The 21317-nt window shown below is 34.5% G+C and overlaps 1 protein-coding gene across 2 annotated transcripts in view; it reads right to left on the reverse strand.

The window, feature by feature from the left end:
- Nucleotides 1-21317, reverse strand: part of CTTNBP2 (cortactin binding protein 2) — a 74916-nt gene that overhangs the window by 21847 nt on the left and 31752 nt on the right. For both annotated transcript variants that reach the window (XM_079304574.1, XM_079304575.1), the window contains exons 4-8: nt 18074-19724; nt 12721-12924; nt 7351-7450; nt 4066-4216; nt 2706-2960 (exon numbers count right to left, since the gene is read on the reverse strand). In XM_079304574.1, coding sequence (XP_079160700.1) covers nt 2706-2960; nt 4066-4216; nt 7351-7450; nt 12721-12924; nt 18074-19724 — 2361 coding nt within the window. The remainder of the gene's footprint in view (nt 1-2705; nt 2961-4065; nt 4217-7350; nt 7451-12720; nt 12925-18073; nt 19725-21317) is intronic.

A 21317-nucleotide genomic window follows, 5' to 3' on the forward strand; every position in this document is an offset into this window, starting at 1 on the left:
ATTTTAAAGCTTATAATACAGGCTTAATACAGGCTAATAAATGAATGTATTTAGGTAACAATCCATAAAACCAGTTTTCACTTTGTAATTCACCAGGAGCTTCCATCATGACTGACACCTGAGTAGGATACAAAAAAATAATAATTTTAAAATCACCTTCCAAGCCTCTTCTTTGGCAGAATTTCTGCAAGCAGAAACCTGAAATTCTGCAGACATTTTAAGAATGCAGTGATATAAAAATGTATCTTCATTAAGTCAGAGCACAAACATCTTGTGGATGACAATAAAATTATGCCCTCTAAAAAATGGCATAGACTCAAAAAAAGGAAAAATCATTGAAATTAGAAATATAAGCTAATAATAAGCTATTATCATATAAATTTGGATTGGTAGAATAAAACTATAACATGAAAAAATATTCACCATATAGATCCTCCCAAATTAGTGTGGGATAAAAGACTTCTCTTAAAACTACATTCAAATTGATTGATCGCAATCAGAAAAAGGATAAACTCATTGTTTCTAATGACCATCATTCTGCAACAAAAAAGGCAAAGCTTTGCCATCTCAGATATGCTTTTAAAGACACAACCATACTGTAAAAAAAACCAACAGGAATTACACTAGTTAATACTATATTGATAATGTCTGGAGTTAATCATAGCAGAGAAATCAAACCTTAAAAACACAGAGAAGCAGCTACTGAGGATTTTGATGCAGAACAGTGGCCAGTTGCAGGTTGACCTAGTGTTACCTATTTTGCAGCTGTTCTACAGAGACTTCTGTCACTGTGTGACACCCTAAGACCTCTCATAAATAAGCAGCCTGTGAGGTGAAATTTTACCAGGCTGTAGTTACAGCAGCTATAAGTACTTTAAAAAAAAAAAATTATTAGCTCACTAAGCTTGCCAGAAGGATATCAAGCAGAAAAAGCACATATTTTCTTGCCAGGTTAGTTTGTTAACACTATCTCTCAAATAGGAACAATGAATAGCAGAACAATAGAAGGCTGAGGGCTGAGCTGTGAGGTTGAAAATGGGAAGTAATGCAGAAAGAAGTGGGACCGAACAAAGAAACCAAGCTTATCTCCTTAGTAAAATGAGTATTTTTGTTGTCTCTGCTCTCTATGAAATAACAGCTAAGATGTCCTAGCAGAATTAACCTGTAAAGAATGACCCCTACCTATCTCCAAACAAGAGGATGCAAGTGTCAGCACTGCTTATATGCAGCTATCGTGCACTGGAATTAATGACATGCAGTGTGCATAATGGAATAGAGAATGAAGTCGAAGTGTTAACAGCATTCAGAGAAGGCTATTAAGCTATTTTTAGCTTTTTAACATCCAAACATTATCTCAAGTCAATCAATGCAGTAAATCAAATACAATTTCATAGTTTCTGCAACATCAAAACCAGGAATTTGATTGCCAGCTGTATATTGCCTTCATTGCCTAACAGACTTTCCTCAATCCCAAATGGAGATCTTATTAAACAAACTACTTGGAATGTGCTTAGAAACTCAAACCCTTGGGTTATTAATGAAAAACACATGAAGATATCCAGTGTCAGAACTCTCAGAGAGATCACCTAGTTGAAGTAGTTTTAGACAGTAAATAAAACCTAAATTCAAAGTTCCCGAGGATTATATTATTGCAGAAAGAGCCAACATAGTGCACATTATTTAGGTATTGCAGACCACAGAAAAAACCTTAAATCCATCTAAGTTCATATGAGAGGAAACTGGAATGAGAGTCTGCACCTGCCTAACAGACATTGGTAATGGAACTCTGACTGTAATGCAAAATGCTGAGTAAGCAGAGGCTGTCCCAAAAACACTCCCTAACTTAAACTGAATCATAAATCTGCATTGATTTTGAATGTAAATTTATCAGGAAAAATGTAAAAATAATGACAGGTATTGAACTAGGCATTTAAACACAAGCTGATTTTTTAAGTCTTGGATTATATTTTCTTAAAATTCACTCTTCTGTGTTTAGCACTCTTTGTTTTCTTCCTAGGTAAAATTTTCACAGTGGGATCTGACTGAAAGCAATCACATAAAAAGAAGTTCTTTAAATGGTCAGTGATAGAAGTTTATAGCTTGTGATATCAAGAAATAATATTAAATTTCAGAAATCTTCCTGTTTGTCATCAGTAGGATCTGCCAGGTCATCCTCCACGTCATCAGTTATCCCAATCTCACAAAAATGTTTCATAGCCTGCTAAAAAGGCTGCCCAAAATAATAAATTAAACAGCATATGTCTGCACAGATCTGGCTCTCTAATTTCTTCTTCTACCCTCCTTCACAGAGGAAAAATTCTTCATAGTGAAATAATTCCTACCTGCAATTCCAAATTATGTCCAGCTAATATCTATAAGCACATGACATCCAATGAATTGGCATTCAGGGTGGGATTCATTTCACCTTAACTTTGAAAATCTCAAGTAATGATGTTTCTTCTCTTCATCATTGTCCCATAAGAAACAGACATTTAAATATGATAATTCACTCCATTTGACACCTGGATTCTGGGACAAATTGTCCACTGGAGGTCTAGCTGTGTCTCTGTTAAATCAAGTTGGCCTATAAACTAGATAACAAACTTAGACTTGGCATCTAAGTTGTAATTATTTAAAGATAAAAGAAAAGGATTTATTTTGCCTAAATTATAGCATGTTACAGTAACTTCTTGACACGGACTAACCTTAAAGCCTTTTGATGCTGCTATATGGGCAGCAGTCCAACCCTCTTTGTCAGCATGGTTGATGAGATCTGCAGAAACAACAGGCTTTACTCTACTGCTATAGTCATCTTCTCTCTTCTCCAAATCAAAGTAGTCTAAATTAGGTTCTGCATCCATCAAACAGTTCCCATTGTTCGGCTCTCCATAGTACATAAGGAGCTTGAGACTTTCAACATTACCAGAATCCACTGCTGCATGAATCGGTGACCAGCCATCCTAAAAAAACCCAAAATCAAAAAGCACATTGCCACCAAACACATAGAAAAACGTTTGCAGATTTGTATCAGCAAGAAACTGAATGGAAGGCTCTGTCTAAAAATAAGGAAGACAAGCAAGAGTGACATAATAATCCTTTGGGAAAATAGAGTAGTTCGTACATGTTTTGGGGGGAAAAGAGGGAAGAAAATGTAACAGAAAAAAATTGTACAGCTTTCTCTAAGGAGAGTCAACAGATAAAGTCTTCAAAAATTCTAAAAGAACCTAAGTGATACAGGGCTCACAAGCTGTTAGCAAACTGCTTCCTTCCTGTGCATCAAACAAAAATTATTCCAAATATCAATATTCATGTTGCATTAATCCATTTATTATTCAGTTTCACAGTTTTGACATCACAACATTCTCTCATTCCAAGTCAAATATATTTACTTTCCAGTTGCAGAATAAATTAATTATATAAAAATTTAGTGTAATAATGATAGGATATTCTTTGAAGCTACTACTTTTTCTGCTGTATTTTGGAATAGCCTATAACCCACATTTATTGTCATAAGAATTTACTGACATCAGAGTCATAAAAAAACTTCAGAAAAGCACCTGAAAAATATAATTATGTAGACACTAATTTTGAGACAGTCCTCCCCACCTTCTCCACTAGATACACCTTTTTTTGGCCGTATTATGCCATTTGTGATATATGAGACTTTACAATACTGGCAAGAAAGTTTTGGGGTGCTGTCCCTTCAAGGACAACAATAAAGCACTCTAACTCTAAAAGTGGAAGCAAAATCCCTATCTCCACCTCTCTACCTTAAATATAAGCCAAACCAGAAAAGCTTCATTTTTAAAACAGTGCTGGAGAAAAGTCGCAGCAAATTGCCAATAGAATCTGAAATATGTAAAATGGTATGAAATTCACATAATTTAGGAGATTTTAGACAATATAAAGTTAAAAAACCCCCAGAAAGTATGATGAAAATAACAAAATATTAATTTCAAATTATATGGTTTATTCCAGCTTTAAAGAAAAGTTTCAAGAAATATTTTAATGTCAATATTCAGTACTATACAAGGTACTGTAACTTTACAAACTATTTTAACTTACACTGGTTTTTATTGTTCGATCCGCTCCACCTTCCAACAATAGTTTAACACAATCATTATTTCCATTTTTACAGGCCAGGTACAAAGGTGTTTGTCCTCTTTCAGCAGCATGGTTAATATCAGCCTGATACAAAATTAATAATTCTGCACATCTACAACAAACAATAAAGCAATAAAATTGTTTTATGTTAGACATCCAACACCTCTTTATAATTTAGGACATTTAAATATTTTAAATAATGTATTGATTTTACAGATATAGATCTATCTGTGATCAGCCCATATACACAAGTATAATTTTGTACATACATATAAAGACAGACTACTTTAAACATGTAAATATTAAATTACTGCAGCTGCATTTAAAAATTGAATGTATAATGTTAATGTATTCACTGATAAATGTGAATGTATAAGACTGATAAAAACCTGATGACAGCCGCTTAAGAAAAACAATCAGCTTCAACAAAGGAACATTTGTCACTACTGATATTTAAAACAGAATTAAAAAGAAAAGGGACAAAATAAAATGAAGGACTAGGACTAGCTTTACCAGCAAACAGGACACTCATCTAGGGAAGTAACCTGGTGGGTTCAGCAAAGCAGCTATGGCAGTACCTACCATTCAGATCCCTGAATAAAGACTACTCCAAAAGGATGGCTTGGGTGCATTGCTGGCAGCTACTGGGTTATGGAGGATGGAAGATTACATGGAGTGCTGAAGGGCCATTTACTTGGGGCTGGCATTCAGATCCAAGCTCCTGTACTTCCTCACAACCCTGTAGCAATAATTCAATTTTTTTCCCCAGTTCTTGTGCCATCGTTGGTTATCTTTCCCTTCTCCAACCTAGCTTTTCAACAACACTTAAGACTTTGCAAAAATCTTAATGCCAGTCAATTCACTCAGCAGTTCAAACAAGCACTGTTAACAAAGATAAGTTCCCAGATCTCCAACTCAATATTTATCCATAAAAATAATTAAAAATAGAAAGCATATCAACAATAAAGCCTCAAAGCAGTTAGTGCAATGCCAAATAACTACTGATTAGGAGACTGTACTGTAAAAGTATATATTGTGACAAAATATTTAAACCAATGTAAGGTATGCAAAAGAATATAAGTATATAAGAAACTACATACTAAAAATATCACAAGTATTTAAGAAAATTGTTTTTGATATGTTTTTATCCAGTCAGAAAATTATTAAAGTTCAAAGTAAAATGCACAATTTTAGGGAAGAGTAGAACTGATAGCATTGATATGAATTACTATGCTTACCAAAAATGCTCAACTGAACAGAAAAAAAACACAAACAGAAATAGTGTTCTGCCTTAACAAATGTTAGATATACATCCTAAACATACAGTAACAAAAGTCATCTTAAGAAGGGCTCGCAACAAGACACTTCTATACAGCAATTCAAGATTGAATTTTAAGTCTGCTAGGTTAGAAATATGTGGTTTGATAATTTACATTGCATTTGGTGAACCTTGAAAAGCTACATCGACTTTCCACCTCAAGATCAGGGAAAGTCATCCTGGCCTGGACCACATGGGAAATGATTCTTTAAGTTTCTCCTAAAATCAGTTTCTGACCTGGTGATATTACTGGACTAGCTTCAAAAAAATAGATTTTTTTTTTTTCTGACTACATAACTAGGACTAGAACAACAGTATTGTCTTGGCACAGGAACAAGGTTAATGAAGATGTCACAGGGGATTGGTTAGCATGTCTATGACAGACACCTACTGTGCAACTGAAAGCACTTTAGTGCTGTCATTAGCCCCACATTAGGAGACAGACAATATTGCTACCCCAAATTCTACCTATTACAAATTTATTTTCAGTGTCTGAACTTTGAAGCGACCAACAAATCAAACAGCCTGAACCATTTGTAGTCTCTCAGACACTTTTAGCTAGACCTGTCATTCCATGCTCAATTTTACAATTCAGCTCATGTTCAGTACCTAAAAAAGTAAAAGCAAAAAATGTGTTTAGGGATATCATATTACGTAAGTGTCTCTAAGGCAAAAGGAATATAAAGTTGTCTGCAACATCACAACACAGCAGATGATACATAGCAAAGTGTTGTGAGGGTAAGTCAGGGAAATAAATAGCTTCCTGTCTAAACAAAGTGTTAAGACATTTATTTTAGTGAGAGAATATGAAGAGTGTATTTTGGTCTTGTCTTGTCAAGTCACACGAATTTTTTACAGATTTTATACAAAACACTGAAACATTTACCTAGACACATATTTCTGTGCTCAAAACATCTAGTGGGCATCTGCTACTTCTGGAGTAAGACTTCCAGTAAAAAATGACCATTAGTTGATGAGCTTGAAGTCTCTAAGAAGTGTCAAGCATCTCTGAAGATTCTTACACACTTATGGAAATGAGAAGAAGAGAGATGCCAGTCTTTCTCATTGTTGGGTCAGGGCCTATCATAGTACAATGCTCAACGGGTGATGCCTATGTGTTACTGTATCAGAGTCACATTAAAAATAACAAAATATAAACATGAAAAGAATCAGAAACATAAAAAAAGAGCAACGATATGCCAAATAAAGTTAAATTCTGTAATAAGAACTCTTAAAAACTCTGTTTTAAAGCCTTTTGAATTTGTAAAATAATTTTCTCTGGATAAGGATGCTCTGGAAATGGTTATTTAATCGTTGCTTCCAACTTTCAGTTCTATTTCCTATGATTCTATGATATAAATTATTCTAATGACATTTTGAAGAATATTTTTAGTAATATTATTTGACTTGTACATAATTTTCTGTTTTTCAAAGTTACTGATACAAAAAGACTTCAGCCTTCAAAAAACCTTGTTTTATTGTTGAAAGTATTTGATTATATGTTGCTCAGGAAAAAAGAGATGTTCTTCTGCCTCTGAATATGATATTCATAGTTTTCTATTCTCGAAAAAAATCAGTGCAAAAATAGTTTCCTTCTTCCTTTCTATTAATCCTATACCATGGCTGCTAACTCAAACAAAATTAAGAAATTCAGAGTTAGGATGCCCATGTGCACCAGCACTACATTACAATTGCTAGGAATACATGCTCAGCAACCTTAAGAGCTGAAACTGGAAACAAAACAAACAGAAAATATTAAAATCAGAATGGCATTAGAATATGAATTTAAGTAGGTGCTTTCAATAAATTATAGTTAAATACATTTATACATAAGAATGCAACAGTAATGTAATGAAAATGTATATAATGTAAAGAGAATATAAAAGTAAGTAACAGCTGACAGGTAAAATCTTAAAGGCTTTACTTACTTGACATGTCCCTGAGCAACTGCTGAACACAAGGGTGTAAAGCCATTTTTATCAGCAGCGTCAACTTGTGCTTCTGCAGCCAGCAGCAATCTCACACAATCTATAAATAGAGCAAAACCATAGAATGAGTCAACAAGATCTAGCAGTTAAAACTACCAGAGGCTAAAGTCTGCTCAAGGGGCAACAACCAGCCAGTCTTTTGGATTACCCATCACATCTTAGGGGACTGAAATAAAAGCTCAGAAAGCAGTTTGCAGGAGAGACATGAGAACTGCCTCCCGGGGGCATCACCACCCTTTTGCAAAAAGGGCTTGGGTTGGGTTCTGCTAAGATTTAAATTCATGCCCACTGTAGGCAACTCCCACAGTATTAGCTATTTTACCTCCCAAGTGGGGAATCTGACTTATCCAGGAGTCCCTAAAGGCATCACTGCCTACTGGCAGTCGTGACAAATATGACAGCCACAGGGGAGATGTTCACAAGCCACACAGACCTCAAGCAACACACCGACCAGTCTATTTTAGGACACTTTGACTTGTGATTGCAATGACAAATAAAATAAGCTGAAAAATTCAAACCTCCCCAAACCATTCCCATTCATACATTTCCAAAACCACATGCTAAAAATAGTACCAGCCTGATTCCATCATCCCTACAGCTAATTTAAGATAATTAATTACATAGTAATTAGACTGCTTTTCATCCACAAATTGGAATATCATTTGATGCAATTAACTTTGAAGAAAACAGTTGATCTGTTCCTCATTCTTGAAATTGGCTCCAGACAAAAATAAAACAAGCCTTTTGTAATTGAAACTACTTCTCAGAAAATAAGCTCAGCTACAACACCAATTACAAAGTCCTGACCTGATTTCTGAGCAGGCTTAATGCATGCTGTTCCAGCACTCAGTAAAATCCTGAAGCCAAGTTTTGTTAGTGAAGTTTAACTCTAGATATCAGACCCAAACATACATGAAAAACTACTGGACATCAAAAAAATATATGAAGAACTACTTAGAAATCTGACTTGTCTAAACCATTCTTTAATGTATTTACTTCTGTTAAAATTGTTTTCAATTACTAATACAGATGTTGTGGAGTTGATTGAATAAATAATTTAACATTAAGAGACAAGATTTAAAACACTATAAGCTATTATTTTGTAAATTAGGATTCTTTAGTTTTGAAGTAAGAAATCTGATGTGAAATTATTTTTTGTTGTTGGTTGTCATGGTAAATTACCAAGACTTGACCTGTAATTTTTTGTAAGTCATAAAGAAGCCTTCTGTTAACTAACTTACCAAGGCCTTCCAATTGTAAGATAGTACAATTTAAAATAAAATTATATTTTCATTCACTTTTTAACACAAAAATACTCTGCTAAGAATGACCTATCTTTTTTTCTTCTTTCCATGGTCAATCCTGATCCTATATTAAATTATTAACTCGAAAATACAGATTCCTGCTTGACATCCTAAAGTAATTCTGAAGTTTATGAGGGACATTGAAAAAAAAATTTAATCTAGAAGTTTCTTGGTAGAATACTCTGCTGTTTGTTCATAAAGCATATGTTAGCCATGCAAAAGCCATGTACACACAGGACAAGACTACCTGTCTGGAAAGGCATGGTCAATTCACACTTACTGACTGGCAGATCATTCAGGTGGTAGTTATGTCTGTATAAATACTGTTTCTGATAAAGCTTATGTCTGTGAAAATACTGCTTCTGAAAACAGCTTTTTACTCTTAGGGATAAGTGTGACCATGAGGACATGCATGCAAGCAGCTACTTGCACAAGGTAGAATATGTGAGCTAGTAAGCTCTACATGACCTGTTCTGGTGGCATGTCAAGCAAAAGAGCAATTATCTCCAAGATGCCTGGGTCTTGGACTTTTTACTGGGATAATTTGGGTTAGCCTAGGCTCATTCACTCCAGTTTAGTCTGGTCTGTCATAAAAATAATCTGCAGTGGGGAGTACTGAGTGGAAGGGCAGGCAGTAGACAGACATTGGTGCCACTGAGTTTTGATCATAGCAAAAGCAAAACATGAAAGCAAATTAAGATAAACACCTGGAGATTTTACAGCTCTCCACCACAGCTGGGTAGTTAGTTCTTCCAGAGTGATGGCAAACATCATGCAGATACATCCGGTGGCTTGACAAAGCTGACTCCATGTAGCTGTATGTCTCTGCACCTCACTCCTTTCTACTTCTCATACATTCCAGTTTTTTCCTATCAATCAGGGTGCCACAGCCTCCAAATACTCAGGATAGAAGAGAATCAGTTACACTGTAAATGCATATGAATAGCACACAGCGGATTCCAAAGGATATTATTTTCTCCACATCTCTCAGATTCAAGAATACTGTTTGAATCTGTCCTTCTCCACCTCTTTGTGGCACAGAATGGTCATGATTTGCAACATCATCCATCATCTACTAGCTAAGAGAATTATTATTTAGAGTACAAAGACCTGAAGTGATTCCTTCTTTGCTAATGGTAAAACCAAGACAACCTGACAAGACAACCTGTTCAGCTACCCCAATCATGAAATTAAGTTTCCTCATGTCCAATCAAATACAAAGAAAGGGAGAATTTCTCTCACTCAGACCTACAGAATTAGGGACAGTGTGTGTTGGAAACAAATTATCTGCTATTTACTTCATGTGCTGGAAAAACCCTCTGCTGCCGCTCTCAAAAAGCAACAGTTTCCAAGCAGGAAACTACACATTTTCCAATCAGGATAGATTAGGACAGAATGTTCCAGTGCTCCTTTCTAGTGTAACTCAATTTTTTCTACAGTATGGGCTGTGAGCATAAAACAGCTGCTGCCACCATGCTGGTTACAATGTGCTCTACCACTCTCTAGTTATCTAAACATCTCAAATACTGCATTTCTACACTGAAAATGTGTGGAGATCATTAGGTTTCCACTCTTCTCAGAATCTCCAAAACATGGTATTTCTGAAGGGAGATATTCATTATGATTGCTTTTATTAGCTCCAAAGTTACATGTGTCTTCTGGCAAAATCTTCTCCAGGAGAGATAGGAAAACCTGGTTAGTTGACTTAGAAATGTCAAAATCCATTCAGTCACTAAGTCTACTTGAAAATATTATCAATAAATTAAATCATGGTATGATCACCCACCAGTGTAGGCTTGTGTTAAGTCTTATGGTTAGACTGAATGATCTTAAGGGTCTTTTTCAACCTATGTGATTGTATGAGTATACAGAAAAAAAAAACCAAAACAACAGAAACTTACCATGGACAACACAACCCAACACATTGGCAAATTTGAACAATAAAGTATTTTATCCTTAAAATGACACCAGTGCCATTTATTTCCACCTGGCTAGTTAAGAGGAGGTATTAGAAAGGACTTTAAAAATATTTCTTTCTATACATCTTTTCTTAAGCCTATATAATTTAAGAAAACTTGTTTTTTAAAGTCTCCACTTTGAATTGCTACATATATCCATTCACTTGAGAATAAACTACAACTAATGAAAAAGTATCATATAATAAAGATAAGCACAAAAATCTTTCTCCATAAATTTTATAAATCTGTAATTTTCAATTTTCATATAATTTATTAAGGAGAGCAACACTACTGCCATGGGATTCTCTCAATCCATTAGCTGCTGAAATGTCATGAATTTGTACAACAAAGTATTTTTCACATCCTGTCAACTATAAAGAGAAGAGCAACATTATAACCTCTGTAATACAGTATTTATCTCAAAAAAACCCCATACAAACAATTACAGGGTGCATATCTTTGTTTTTTTACTGTGTTTTCACAATTCTGTCAAGTGTCATTTTTATCTGAAATTTTGACAATGAAACAAGGAACAAAATTGCCGCTGCTGTCAGTAGGAGCTGCTCAGTAATTGTAATTGAAAATCATTTGCTGTGAAACAATTTTAGAGTACAAGATGAATAAAGAAGAATTGGGTCAATTATGGTCTCCCACAAACATTAGCAATGATAACTGGATATAAGCCTAGAAGAATACACCAAACATCCATTCAGTAAGGGGAGAATAATAAATTCACAGAATATAATTAACCAGGATTTTAATACTGCAGATATCTAGTTGAAAAGAGGAAAAGAAATCATCTAAGAAAAAAATTAATAACTATTTTACTATTTTAATGGTCTTGGTAACAGGAAAGAAACTCAAGTGAAAAGACCCAGATGGTTCTACAAAAAACCCCACAGCACCTAGGAAGCAAAGACAAAATATACCATTTTGAGCAAAATTCAAATTCTTCCTTCCCTATGCCTAGTAGCAAAATTAACCCTGAAGATGTCAGAAAAATTACACTATCTACCTAGCTGCAGATTTTGTACCCTAACTTTAGTTTTATTTTTAAAATACTTGAAAATAATTATGAAATAGTTTCTCTCTGAGCTATCAGGAACACTGGATCAGGGACTACGCTCACTTTCTGCTCTGAAATAAATTTTGACTTTGGTAAAAATTAATGGAATATTTGCCATTGATATTGCTAGATTTCATCTTTAGTGTCCAAAACCCCATAATGATACCACTTGCAGTATAAGAATCTGGAGATTTATATGTAGTAGAAAAAGCTACAGTAATGCACTATGTGCACTGGACTTTTAAAACAAACTGCTGTTTGAGAGCCTTGTGTCTGAAATAGTCTGAAAACTATTGCTAGGAGTTTGTATCCATGAAATTTATATCTGTTAGTAACATATTTGCTGCATTTCATAAATATATTCATAAAATATGAAGACTGTTGAAAGGCTCAGAAATGCTACTTCATCAATACAGAGGAGGGTTGTGGTCTTGGGGAAAGGAAAAAAAAAACCCTTTTAATTTTCTCAGGAGAGCCTAGCTAACAAAACTTCAAAAATACAGACAGTTCATTTTCTATCCCAAGTAACACACTATTCTGATGACACTATCTTCCATCATTTTCACTGCTGCTGCAGAAGATCAAAACCCTGATGACCATCTATTTTTTGCTGCTTACGCCCTGTAGAGGAAAGTTCTTTCTTTCAAGCTCTTATTGCTACAAAAGATTTTTAGTATATCACAGAATATGGGGTGATAATATCTGGTAGCTTTTTATACAAAGGGAGAGGAGAACTAGAATGGATGTTCCTGAAGAATGCCACCAATTTTTGTGCTTCAAATGCTTTCTGGGTTTCAAAATTCTGCTTCAAGAAGCACTGCTTATATATATATATGCTATACCATGACTTTGATATATAATCTATATATCTCACTTTCACATTTTTAAGAAGAATGCATTTGACTAATTGAATATTAAAAACTTATGAAGTAAGCTTTCACTAGTTTACATGGATGCCATACTGGATCTTAGTATCATTTACCTGTATGTCCATTCGTAGCAGCAGAATACAAGGCAGAATAGCCATCTTCACAAGAGTAATTAATGTCCAGTCCTTCTTCATTAAGCAGCATTGATAATAAAGTGACATTTCCCTGGGCAGCAGCTTGGTGAAGAAGGGTGGGCCTGCCACCCAGGGGGACAGGACCACCACTTGTTAACAAAGGGGTTAGGGAGGAAGACCAGCCTGTGAGATAAAACAGAAGATAAAGACACATAAATAAAGCCCTGTATTTTCTGTGTTCTTTTAAGTACTAAAAAGTATCTTCAAAATTACTGCATTTGTCAGTTTGGCAAAAGTTTTGTGATGGTGCTTTGTCTACACATTAGAAGGTATTCTGAAGAATAAAATCTACATTGCAGGGTGACACTTGCTAATACAAATGAACAGGAATTCACTACAAAAGGTCTGTGCGAAACCTGTGAACTGTAGTAGCACCTGCATGTCTCAAAAAAATTCATATTATCAAAAATAGCAGAAGTTTTAGACAAGTTTTAATTTATTTGCAATATGCAGTGAAGATTTCTTAAAAGTATCTACAGAAAAATTTCCTAAACAAAGTACTTATTTTCATATGTAACTTTAAACAATATAGTATAAAATGTTCCAGTGGGAATGGATAGCAGGTTCCACAAAATTAGTGTATAAAAGCTTTCAAGTCACTCCATTAACAAAGACTATTCAATCCAAAACTCTGAAAGCTTAGGAGTGGCTAAATGTTCTGTTGACTGCTTGTCAGCTTTAGTAGAGACTTTGTTAAGAATATGAAATTTGCTGCATAAGGCATGGAATATTTTGCACATTCTTCCTTGAGCAAAGACTGCAAGAAAAAATAGGAGAAAGGTTGGTTGTTTATTTTTTTTTTTCATATTTTCACTATCATTTTTAGAAAATACACGTTATATTTATCTTTTAAATAAATAACTTTGTCTTCTATGGCCACAAATAGGCAACTACATGAGGCTGAAATCTGATATAAAGCAAGTTAAGGCAGCTTTAATGCAGTTTTACAATGCCTGAGACTGAAGAAGAGCTGCAGGGCATTAGCTTCACTTCCATTCAAGCTGGTAAGTGCTATCCAACATCTTGAACTATAAAAAGTACACGGAGTAGCAGTACCATACTGGGATGACCTGTCCACACTTTGGAAAACAAAACGAAATACAGAAATTCTGAACAGAATTCCACAGAAACAATAAACTGGGTACCTTGTAAGATCTCGATATGTTTTAAGAAACATCAAGACTTATACATGAATTCATCATCTGAGCAATACCAATGATGAACACATAGCTTGATCCCAGTTAAAAAGAATAACAAAAAATACTTGGAGTATTTTTTTCATACTTGTTTCCAAAATAAGCTAAATGTGTCAATTTAAATTGTTGACTAGTTAAGTATCTAAAGGAAACATATTTTCAATATTTTCCCAATATTATTAGCTTATTGTTAAACTTATATTTTTTTTATTACTGTAAGAAATCATCACTGAAGCTATGAAGTTTCCTTTTAAATCCAAATTTAAACCAAAGATAAATTTGTTTAAATTAAACCAACCAATAAATTAACTCCATACATCTTCTTATAACTTCAATTCTGAAGCTACCTTGTGACTATTAATACTCCTAGTAATACTTACTTCTCCAATACTTTTAGTAAGAGAATTTTGAGGGTTTCTAAAGTTTACTGAAAAAAACAGTAAGCAATATACAAAATAAAGTGTATCATTTAAGTGGCAAAAAATACATTACCTTCAACTTCCAGCATTTGAGAACAGTTAACTCTTACAAAATTCCTTAAGAATTTCCAAAGAAAACCTTACGGTATTCCTTTCCATTGTGAAAGTGGTTTTATTTTTCCAGCCTTTTGTTATTCTTTGAAATTAACTATGCTGCAGCTGTTGCTATACATATATGCATGTTTTTAAAATAGTACTTGTGTAGTTTTTACTGTCTTCTTGTGGTAGTTACCTTATAGTGGATATAGCCAAGGTGGCACTACAGTTACTAAAACTGTTTATTCAAGTAATACTGGAATTTTGGTAATATGAATAGTATTTTGGGTCTCTTTTTCTTTTGAAAAAAGTGCAATTTTTAAATGTAGTTTATTTGTTTGTTTGTTTGCTTATTCTTGGGGCATCCTTAAGAGAAATGCCAAAATGAAATAGATTTTTTAGTGTCACATCTTAATTTTCATTTTAGCTCCTTGAAAAGAAAAATATGTTGTTGCAATTCAGTGGTGACATTCACTATATTATGTTACCATTAAATGAAAACCTTATACTGATAAAGACAGAAAAATAAGCAATAACATAAATATAGCTTTACATTATATTATCAATGTGAAGCAGTATAATAAAATTCAATTCATCTAAGAAAATGCACCAACATTAGAAGATACCAATAGATAAGGGACACCATTAAAGATGCAAAAAGTTAAGAAATGTGAAGCATCTGTGAAAGCTTGTAGAGCATGCAGTGATGAAGGGCAGAGGGACAGACAAAAACAGCTTCTGGCATCAGCTTCAGAATGTGAGATGGTTAATTTCAGAGCCTAGATCAGTCCTTCATCCCTCCTCCCCTTTTATCTTCAAAGCCAATTGTAAAGAGAGAATAAATCAATCATTATAGAAATGAGCAAAATAAAAAAATACATTTCATTGACACAGAAAGCACAAAAGTAAGAAGAAAGTGAAAGCAGAAATCCCGGGGGTATGATCATCCAAACGCCTACATTTGTTTCCATTTTGAAGTCTTACAGCCATTGAACTGTAGAAATCCAAACAGAGCAGAAGCATTCTGGCACAGATTCAAAGGCTGCTGAAGTTAATGAAAACACTGCCACAGATTTTGAATCAGGCCATAAATGTTCATTGTAATGTCTCTATGTGTAGTCTGCTTAATGTTAGTGATGAAGGCCCATGTCTTTTCCTACCAGAGATGAAAAGAGCAACATGTGGTACAATAGCCCATCTATTGTGCTGCAATAGCCAAAAGAAGATATGATCACATTACTTTAGCAGAATGCTAAGTGACAAGATCAGAACTCCCATTTTAAGTTTGCTCTTAACGGTTCCTCTTCCTAGAACCAAGACATTTCCTTACTGAAAATCAGACTCTTGATATGTTCCTAAAGCAATCTGAGCTAACTAGGAAACTCTTAAAATGAATAAATATAATACTTTAGTGATTAGGTTACTATCAATTCTTCTGAATTTACCGACAAACAAAAAAATATAAAAATGAAGGTTTCTGTCAATGTCCTTTAATATGTTCAAATTGTTTGGCACTGTTTTAAAAAATATTTTAAAATTCTGGTTGAAGCTTACTACTTACAATAAAATATGGGTAAGATTTTACAATGCTCTGCTTTAACTGAATGTAAAATTGAAATTCTAAACATTTTCTGAAAAAAGTAAAAAAAAAAAACCATGTTAAAATCAACCAGATCATTAATAAAACTGATTCTGTGCCGAGAGGACATGAAAATGCAGATATGGAAAGGAGGTTTCAGCATTATTTGTAGTTTTTTAGATTTTCTCTCCTCAAAAAATGTCATACTTAGAAGCTGAAAAAAGGAATAAGTGGCATGAATTCAGGTATTACTGACCACATTATCTTAACCCAAATTTAGTAACACTGGTTTTGTTATCTCTCTACTTCCATATATATTTATAAAATCTATTTTTTTCTTAGCATAAAATTTTGAAGGAAATGTTTTCTATACTTGCATAATATCCGTTGCTCTAAATTTATTTAGTTCTGCAGTTTGCTAGAACACTTGGCCAAAATACATTAAATTTTCTAAAAAACATAAAGAAAATGAGATTGAAGAATAAGTGCAATAAAATATAAGCATTATTTTTGGTAAAACCCAAAGAACCTAATTATGTGAATATTACAGATAAAGTTATGAAGATTTTTTGAGCCTGTATGTAGCCAGTAAAGAAGATGCTAAAATAGCATCTCTATATTAATAAAATATAATAGCATACAGCGAAGTAGAATTTAAGCAATCTTTCTTAGCAAACTTTAGATCATGGGATATGTTTTCCATCTGCAATTGCAAATACTCCTGAAAACCAGTGTTACTTACAAAGTACTAAGATCAAATGTTCAGAGCAAGGATTACAATGGAATTAAATCAACAAATATTTCCATGCCTCCTCAGAAAAAGTCAAGGGAGTTAGAGAAAGAAAGTAACCTTAAAAATAAAAAAAAAAAACTATCAATTTTTGACAAAAAGTCCTCTCTTTGAGAATTTCCTCTGAAAATGGTCACACATTTTATAAGAAATGCAAATTAAATATTTGGGGGCGGAGTCTGTTTGAAAAGAATGATTGCTCTCCTAAGGAAAAAGTTAATACCTCAAAGCACCAACTAAAGCAAAAACAATACATGGAGTTATGAAGAAAAACAGTGATAATTTCCTTTTTTAAGGTATGAGATTTATTCTTCTGAAGAATAATCAATAACTATCTTAAATTATTACCAAATATCAGATAATTAATGTAATATTAACTGTTACATATACCTCTTTCATGCTGATAGGATTTGTAGAAGACAATCTCTTGCTTACACAAACTATTTACTTTGAAGCTGACTTTTCCAGTAATTTGTTCTATGTTCATAAAATTTTAAACCTTTTTTTTAGAAGAATTTTAAATTCTGTTATAGAGCCTAATTGCACTTGAAGGCAAATTCAGCTTGGAAAATATCTGAAATACTGGGAGACTAATGATCTGACATGGCAATCAGACTCGTCTTGGAATATGAAAATTCAGGACACTGGTATGAAAACCAGCAAACTAACAGGCTGTCATCAAATCCCAATGTTGTTGACTCTGAAGAGCAGTAGACAAACAACATTTCTGAGCTCATACTTTCATTGTAGAGTTCAGAAAGGAGAGAGGATTCTGACAGTTTGTTGTGACAACCAAACGTTAAAGGATGACTAGGTTACTCCTGATCCATGTAGAAAGTCTTCAATGAAGTCGAATGGGAATAAAAATTGCTTAATAACAGGAAACCTGGAATCTCCTATTTTATAGAGTTTAATACACTCTAATCTGCAGCTCACTTAAACATTAGTCCTATTTTTAAAAAAAGCCTTCAATATGGAGACTTCCTTGAGGAAGCAAACTTATTTATAACATTACTAAATCAGCGGAAGAATTCTCATAACCCCCAGAATGTGGAAAAAATATAAACTAAAATTTTAGCTTTTAGAAAGCAAGAAAGAGAAAGTTACAAGATAAACAAAGCAAACAAGACGTATAAGAAAACCAAAATGTTATTTTTGAGGAAGACAGTTTGTAGCATATCAATCCCTTTACCTGATGCTGTTACCAGGAGGCTGTCTGAATCACATGGTCTACAGGATGAAGCACTAACAGGGTTTATGGAGGAGCTACAGGCAATGGTGGTGGGAATGACAAAGGAATTTTCTGAACATGCAGGTTGGTTCAGTCCAGGAAAGTGGGGAGGCCAGGCACCCACCTGAGATGAGGCTATGGCTGGTATGGCACAGCCTGCAGGTGCCACAGATAAATCTATAGCAGGTTTTGGTGGCAGCTGAGGTGAGGACTTAGAAATAATTTCCTCATTTATTACCCTGATTCCTTGTGGTGAACTTGAAAGAGGTGAGGTCATGGTTTTGCTGTCAGTTTTTGCACTTGTGTTTGGGGATCGATTACTATCCATTAAAACTTTAAGCTGTGGGTGTGGTGGAGAAGGAGCTTGTGAAAGCCCTGGTTTTTTAGGAGGAATAGGTGGAGGGTTTCCTCTGTCAATTCTTGACACACTTGGAGTCTTTAAAGTCATTTTACCAACAGGAGGGCAAGTGCCAAGTTCCACTGAATGTGATGAACCAGGCCGAGATGGAGCGCTACTCTGTGGGCTTGTAAATCGTGAAAGAACTTGGGTAACAGTATTCCGAGCAGCCTGTTTGGCAACAAGATTGTCACGACTAGTAGGGGATACATCCCTTGAAGGAGGGCTTTGGGTTGTGTTTCCATTTTGGTCTTGATCATTTGTATTTGCCTGAAATCTAAATCTAGCTGCTTGGACTCGTGGATTTAGGCCTGGATGGCCAGTAGTGTTGGCAGATGGTGAATGCAAATTGTGTATAGATGAAGAGAGTGAGGAATTCTGAGCTGGGGCAGTTGGTGTGGTTGGGGTGCAAAGGGAATTACTATTTGAAAAAGGGGAAGTGCTACTTGATAAATCAGGGGATGAGCCTGTACTTGGCCCATTTTCTTCAATTCTGTTTTGATTCTGTGCAAAACCAGGAGTCGTGGGAGGGACAAGTTCACTAGATGAAGACTGCCTATCAATGACAGGCTTCACAAATGCTGCATTGGCACACACATTCATTTTTGAATTGCCAGACACTAGCGGGCTCACTGTAGAAGACTTTACAGATGCAGTCAAAGGCAACTTCTTAGCATTTTCTATGCTACTGTCCATCATTACAGTCTCTGTTTGACAAGCAACAGTTCTTGAACTTGGTTCTTCTGTTTCAACTGAAACAGAAACAAGACTCCTATCTCTATTATTCTGAGAAAGATTAGCTTTACTTTCATTCTCCTTTTTTAATTGCTCAATCATTTTGATCATTTTGTCTCTTTCTTCTCTGAGGTCACTGGTGTGTGTTTCCTCTTTGTGAAGTTTGGCACGCAACTGCTCTCTCTCTGTGTCAAACTCAGACAGCTGCTTCTCCATTTGAGCTTCCATTTGTGTACTCCTTTGTTTCTCAGCTGCAAGAGACTCCTCCAATTCAGTAGCCTTTTTCTTTTCCTCTTCAAATTTTGACATCATTTCTTCCAGTTTCTGGGCTTCTTCTACAATTCTGCCAGACAACTGCTTACACTCTTTCACTAGCATCAATACTACATGCTTATTCTTTCCACGTTCTTCTTCAAGACGAGCAGATAGCTTTTTGTGCTCCAGCTCAAGACTCTGTAATTGAGATTTTTCCATTTCCAACTGTAAGAAAACATAGAAAATAATTCTCAATAACAATTTTCATTTCATAATAACCTAGTATTAACCTGACACTGATATTTTAATCTTTGAGAGTATGACTAAAATGAACACAGGAAGGTGATCACTGATATCTAAAACAAGTGCATATAGTCTTATACAAACAAAATAAAGAGAGAGCTATCTTAGTTGAGCAATTTAGAAACTAAATAAAATCTTTTAATTTCCTTCAATGACAACAGAAAGACTCAAGTGGTTAAATGCTTGTGATTCCTGAGTGATGGAGCTATCTGTTCTCCAAAAATAAGACATAACATAATGTCATCTCAGTAAAGGAAGCAAACACAAGTAAGACATGAGCTTTGCAAAAATCTTTGAGGGCAGAAACGAAGGAGTTATGTTTTATCTCTTCCTCCAACTGAAGGAGATTAAGTTCATCATGAAGATAACTGGCATCCTGTATCTTGTTTTAACATTCTTAAGTAAGACAACTTTTTGGCATAGGACAAATATTTTCCTGTACTTACAAACAGCAAAAAGTCTGATTGACATCAGTGATGTATAAGCTAGAATCAAAGAACTACTAAAATGCAGATAATGGATAAGAACATTTTTTCCCCTAATTCATATAGACATTGTTTTGAATTCATTTTCCCTACTGTTTATGCTTTTATTCACAGACCCTCTTATAGAAAAGGAATGCAAAAATATGGCAATACATGATTTTATAAAACACCTGTGAGGAAGAAATCAGTGTGGAAAGGATACCTACATTTTAAACATCATCTTGGTTTCAAATACTTCAAAACCCACTTAGCAGCATAGGGGCTGTGCTGGGGATTTAGAGCTTTATCCCAGGTTGACACTCTGCACAATGCCTTTCACAAAACCACACCCACCCTTTCTTAAGAACAGTATCATAGACTCATGGAATGGTTTTGTTTGGAAGCAGACCTTGAAGTCCAGCCCCTCTGCCATGGGCAGGCTGCTCAGAGCCCCAAAACCCAGTGCTAAACATATGAAAATTAAGATATGGCATTATCAGTCATTGTTAAGCAAACTGTATCAGCAGCAACATGTCTTCCTTTGTTAATGGAAGTACAGCTGCAAATTAAATTAGTAAAATATTATAATGACACTGTATTTAGGAATGGTCCCAATCACAGTTTACAAGTGGGAAAAAACCCCTTATTTGTAACTCAATGATTTCATTGCATTTTCAAAGGATACAACAGCATTTGCATGGTTCACTGGAATTTCAAAACAAGTGGAGCATCCAACCTGTTTTTTTTCTTTGTTAAAATAGGTACAAAAATAATGAGAAATGTATACAATCTCTAAAGATTGAAGATGTCTAAAGATTATAATGAAAATATTTTTTGTCAAAACTTTCTATGGTTTATTATTCTTCTATTTTGTTTTCAGATTAGGTTTTCATTCTATAAATTAAGTATTGTGAAATTATATTACTTCCAAATAATTGCAAACAGATTTTAATATTTAACTGGCATGAAATCAGCTTACTATACTATTATAATACCTTATTTGTAAGCATTGCATCTAAATGAAGGTTCCCTAATATAAGTGTAAATCCTC

The sequence above is a fragment of the Erithacus rubecula genome, assembly GCF_903797595.1.
Source record: "Erithacus rubecula genome assembly, chromosome: 4".
NCBI classification, from domain to species: domain Eukaryota; kingdom Metazoa; phylum Chordata; class Aves; order Passeriformes; family Muscicapidae; genus Erithacus; species Erithacus rubecula.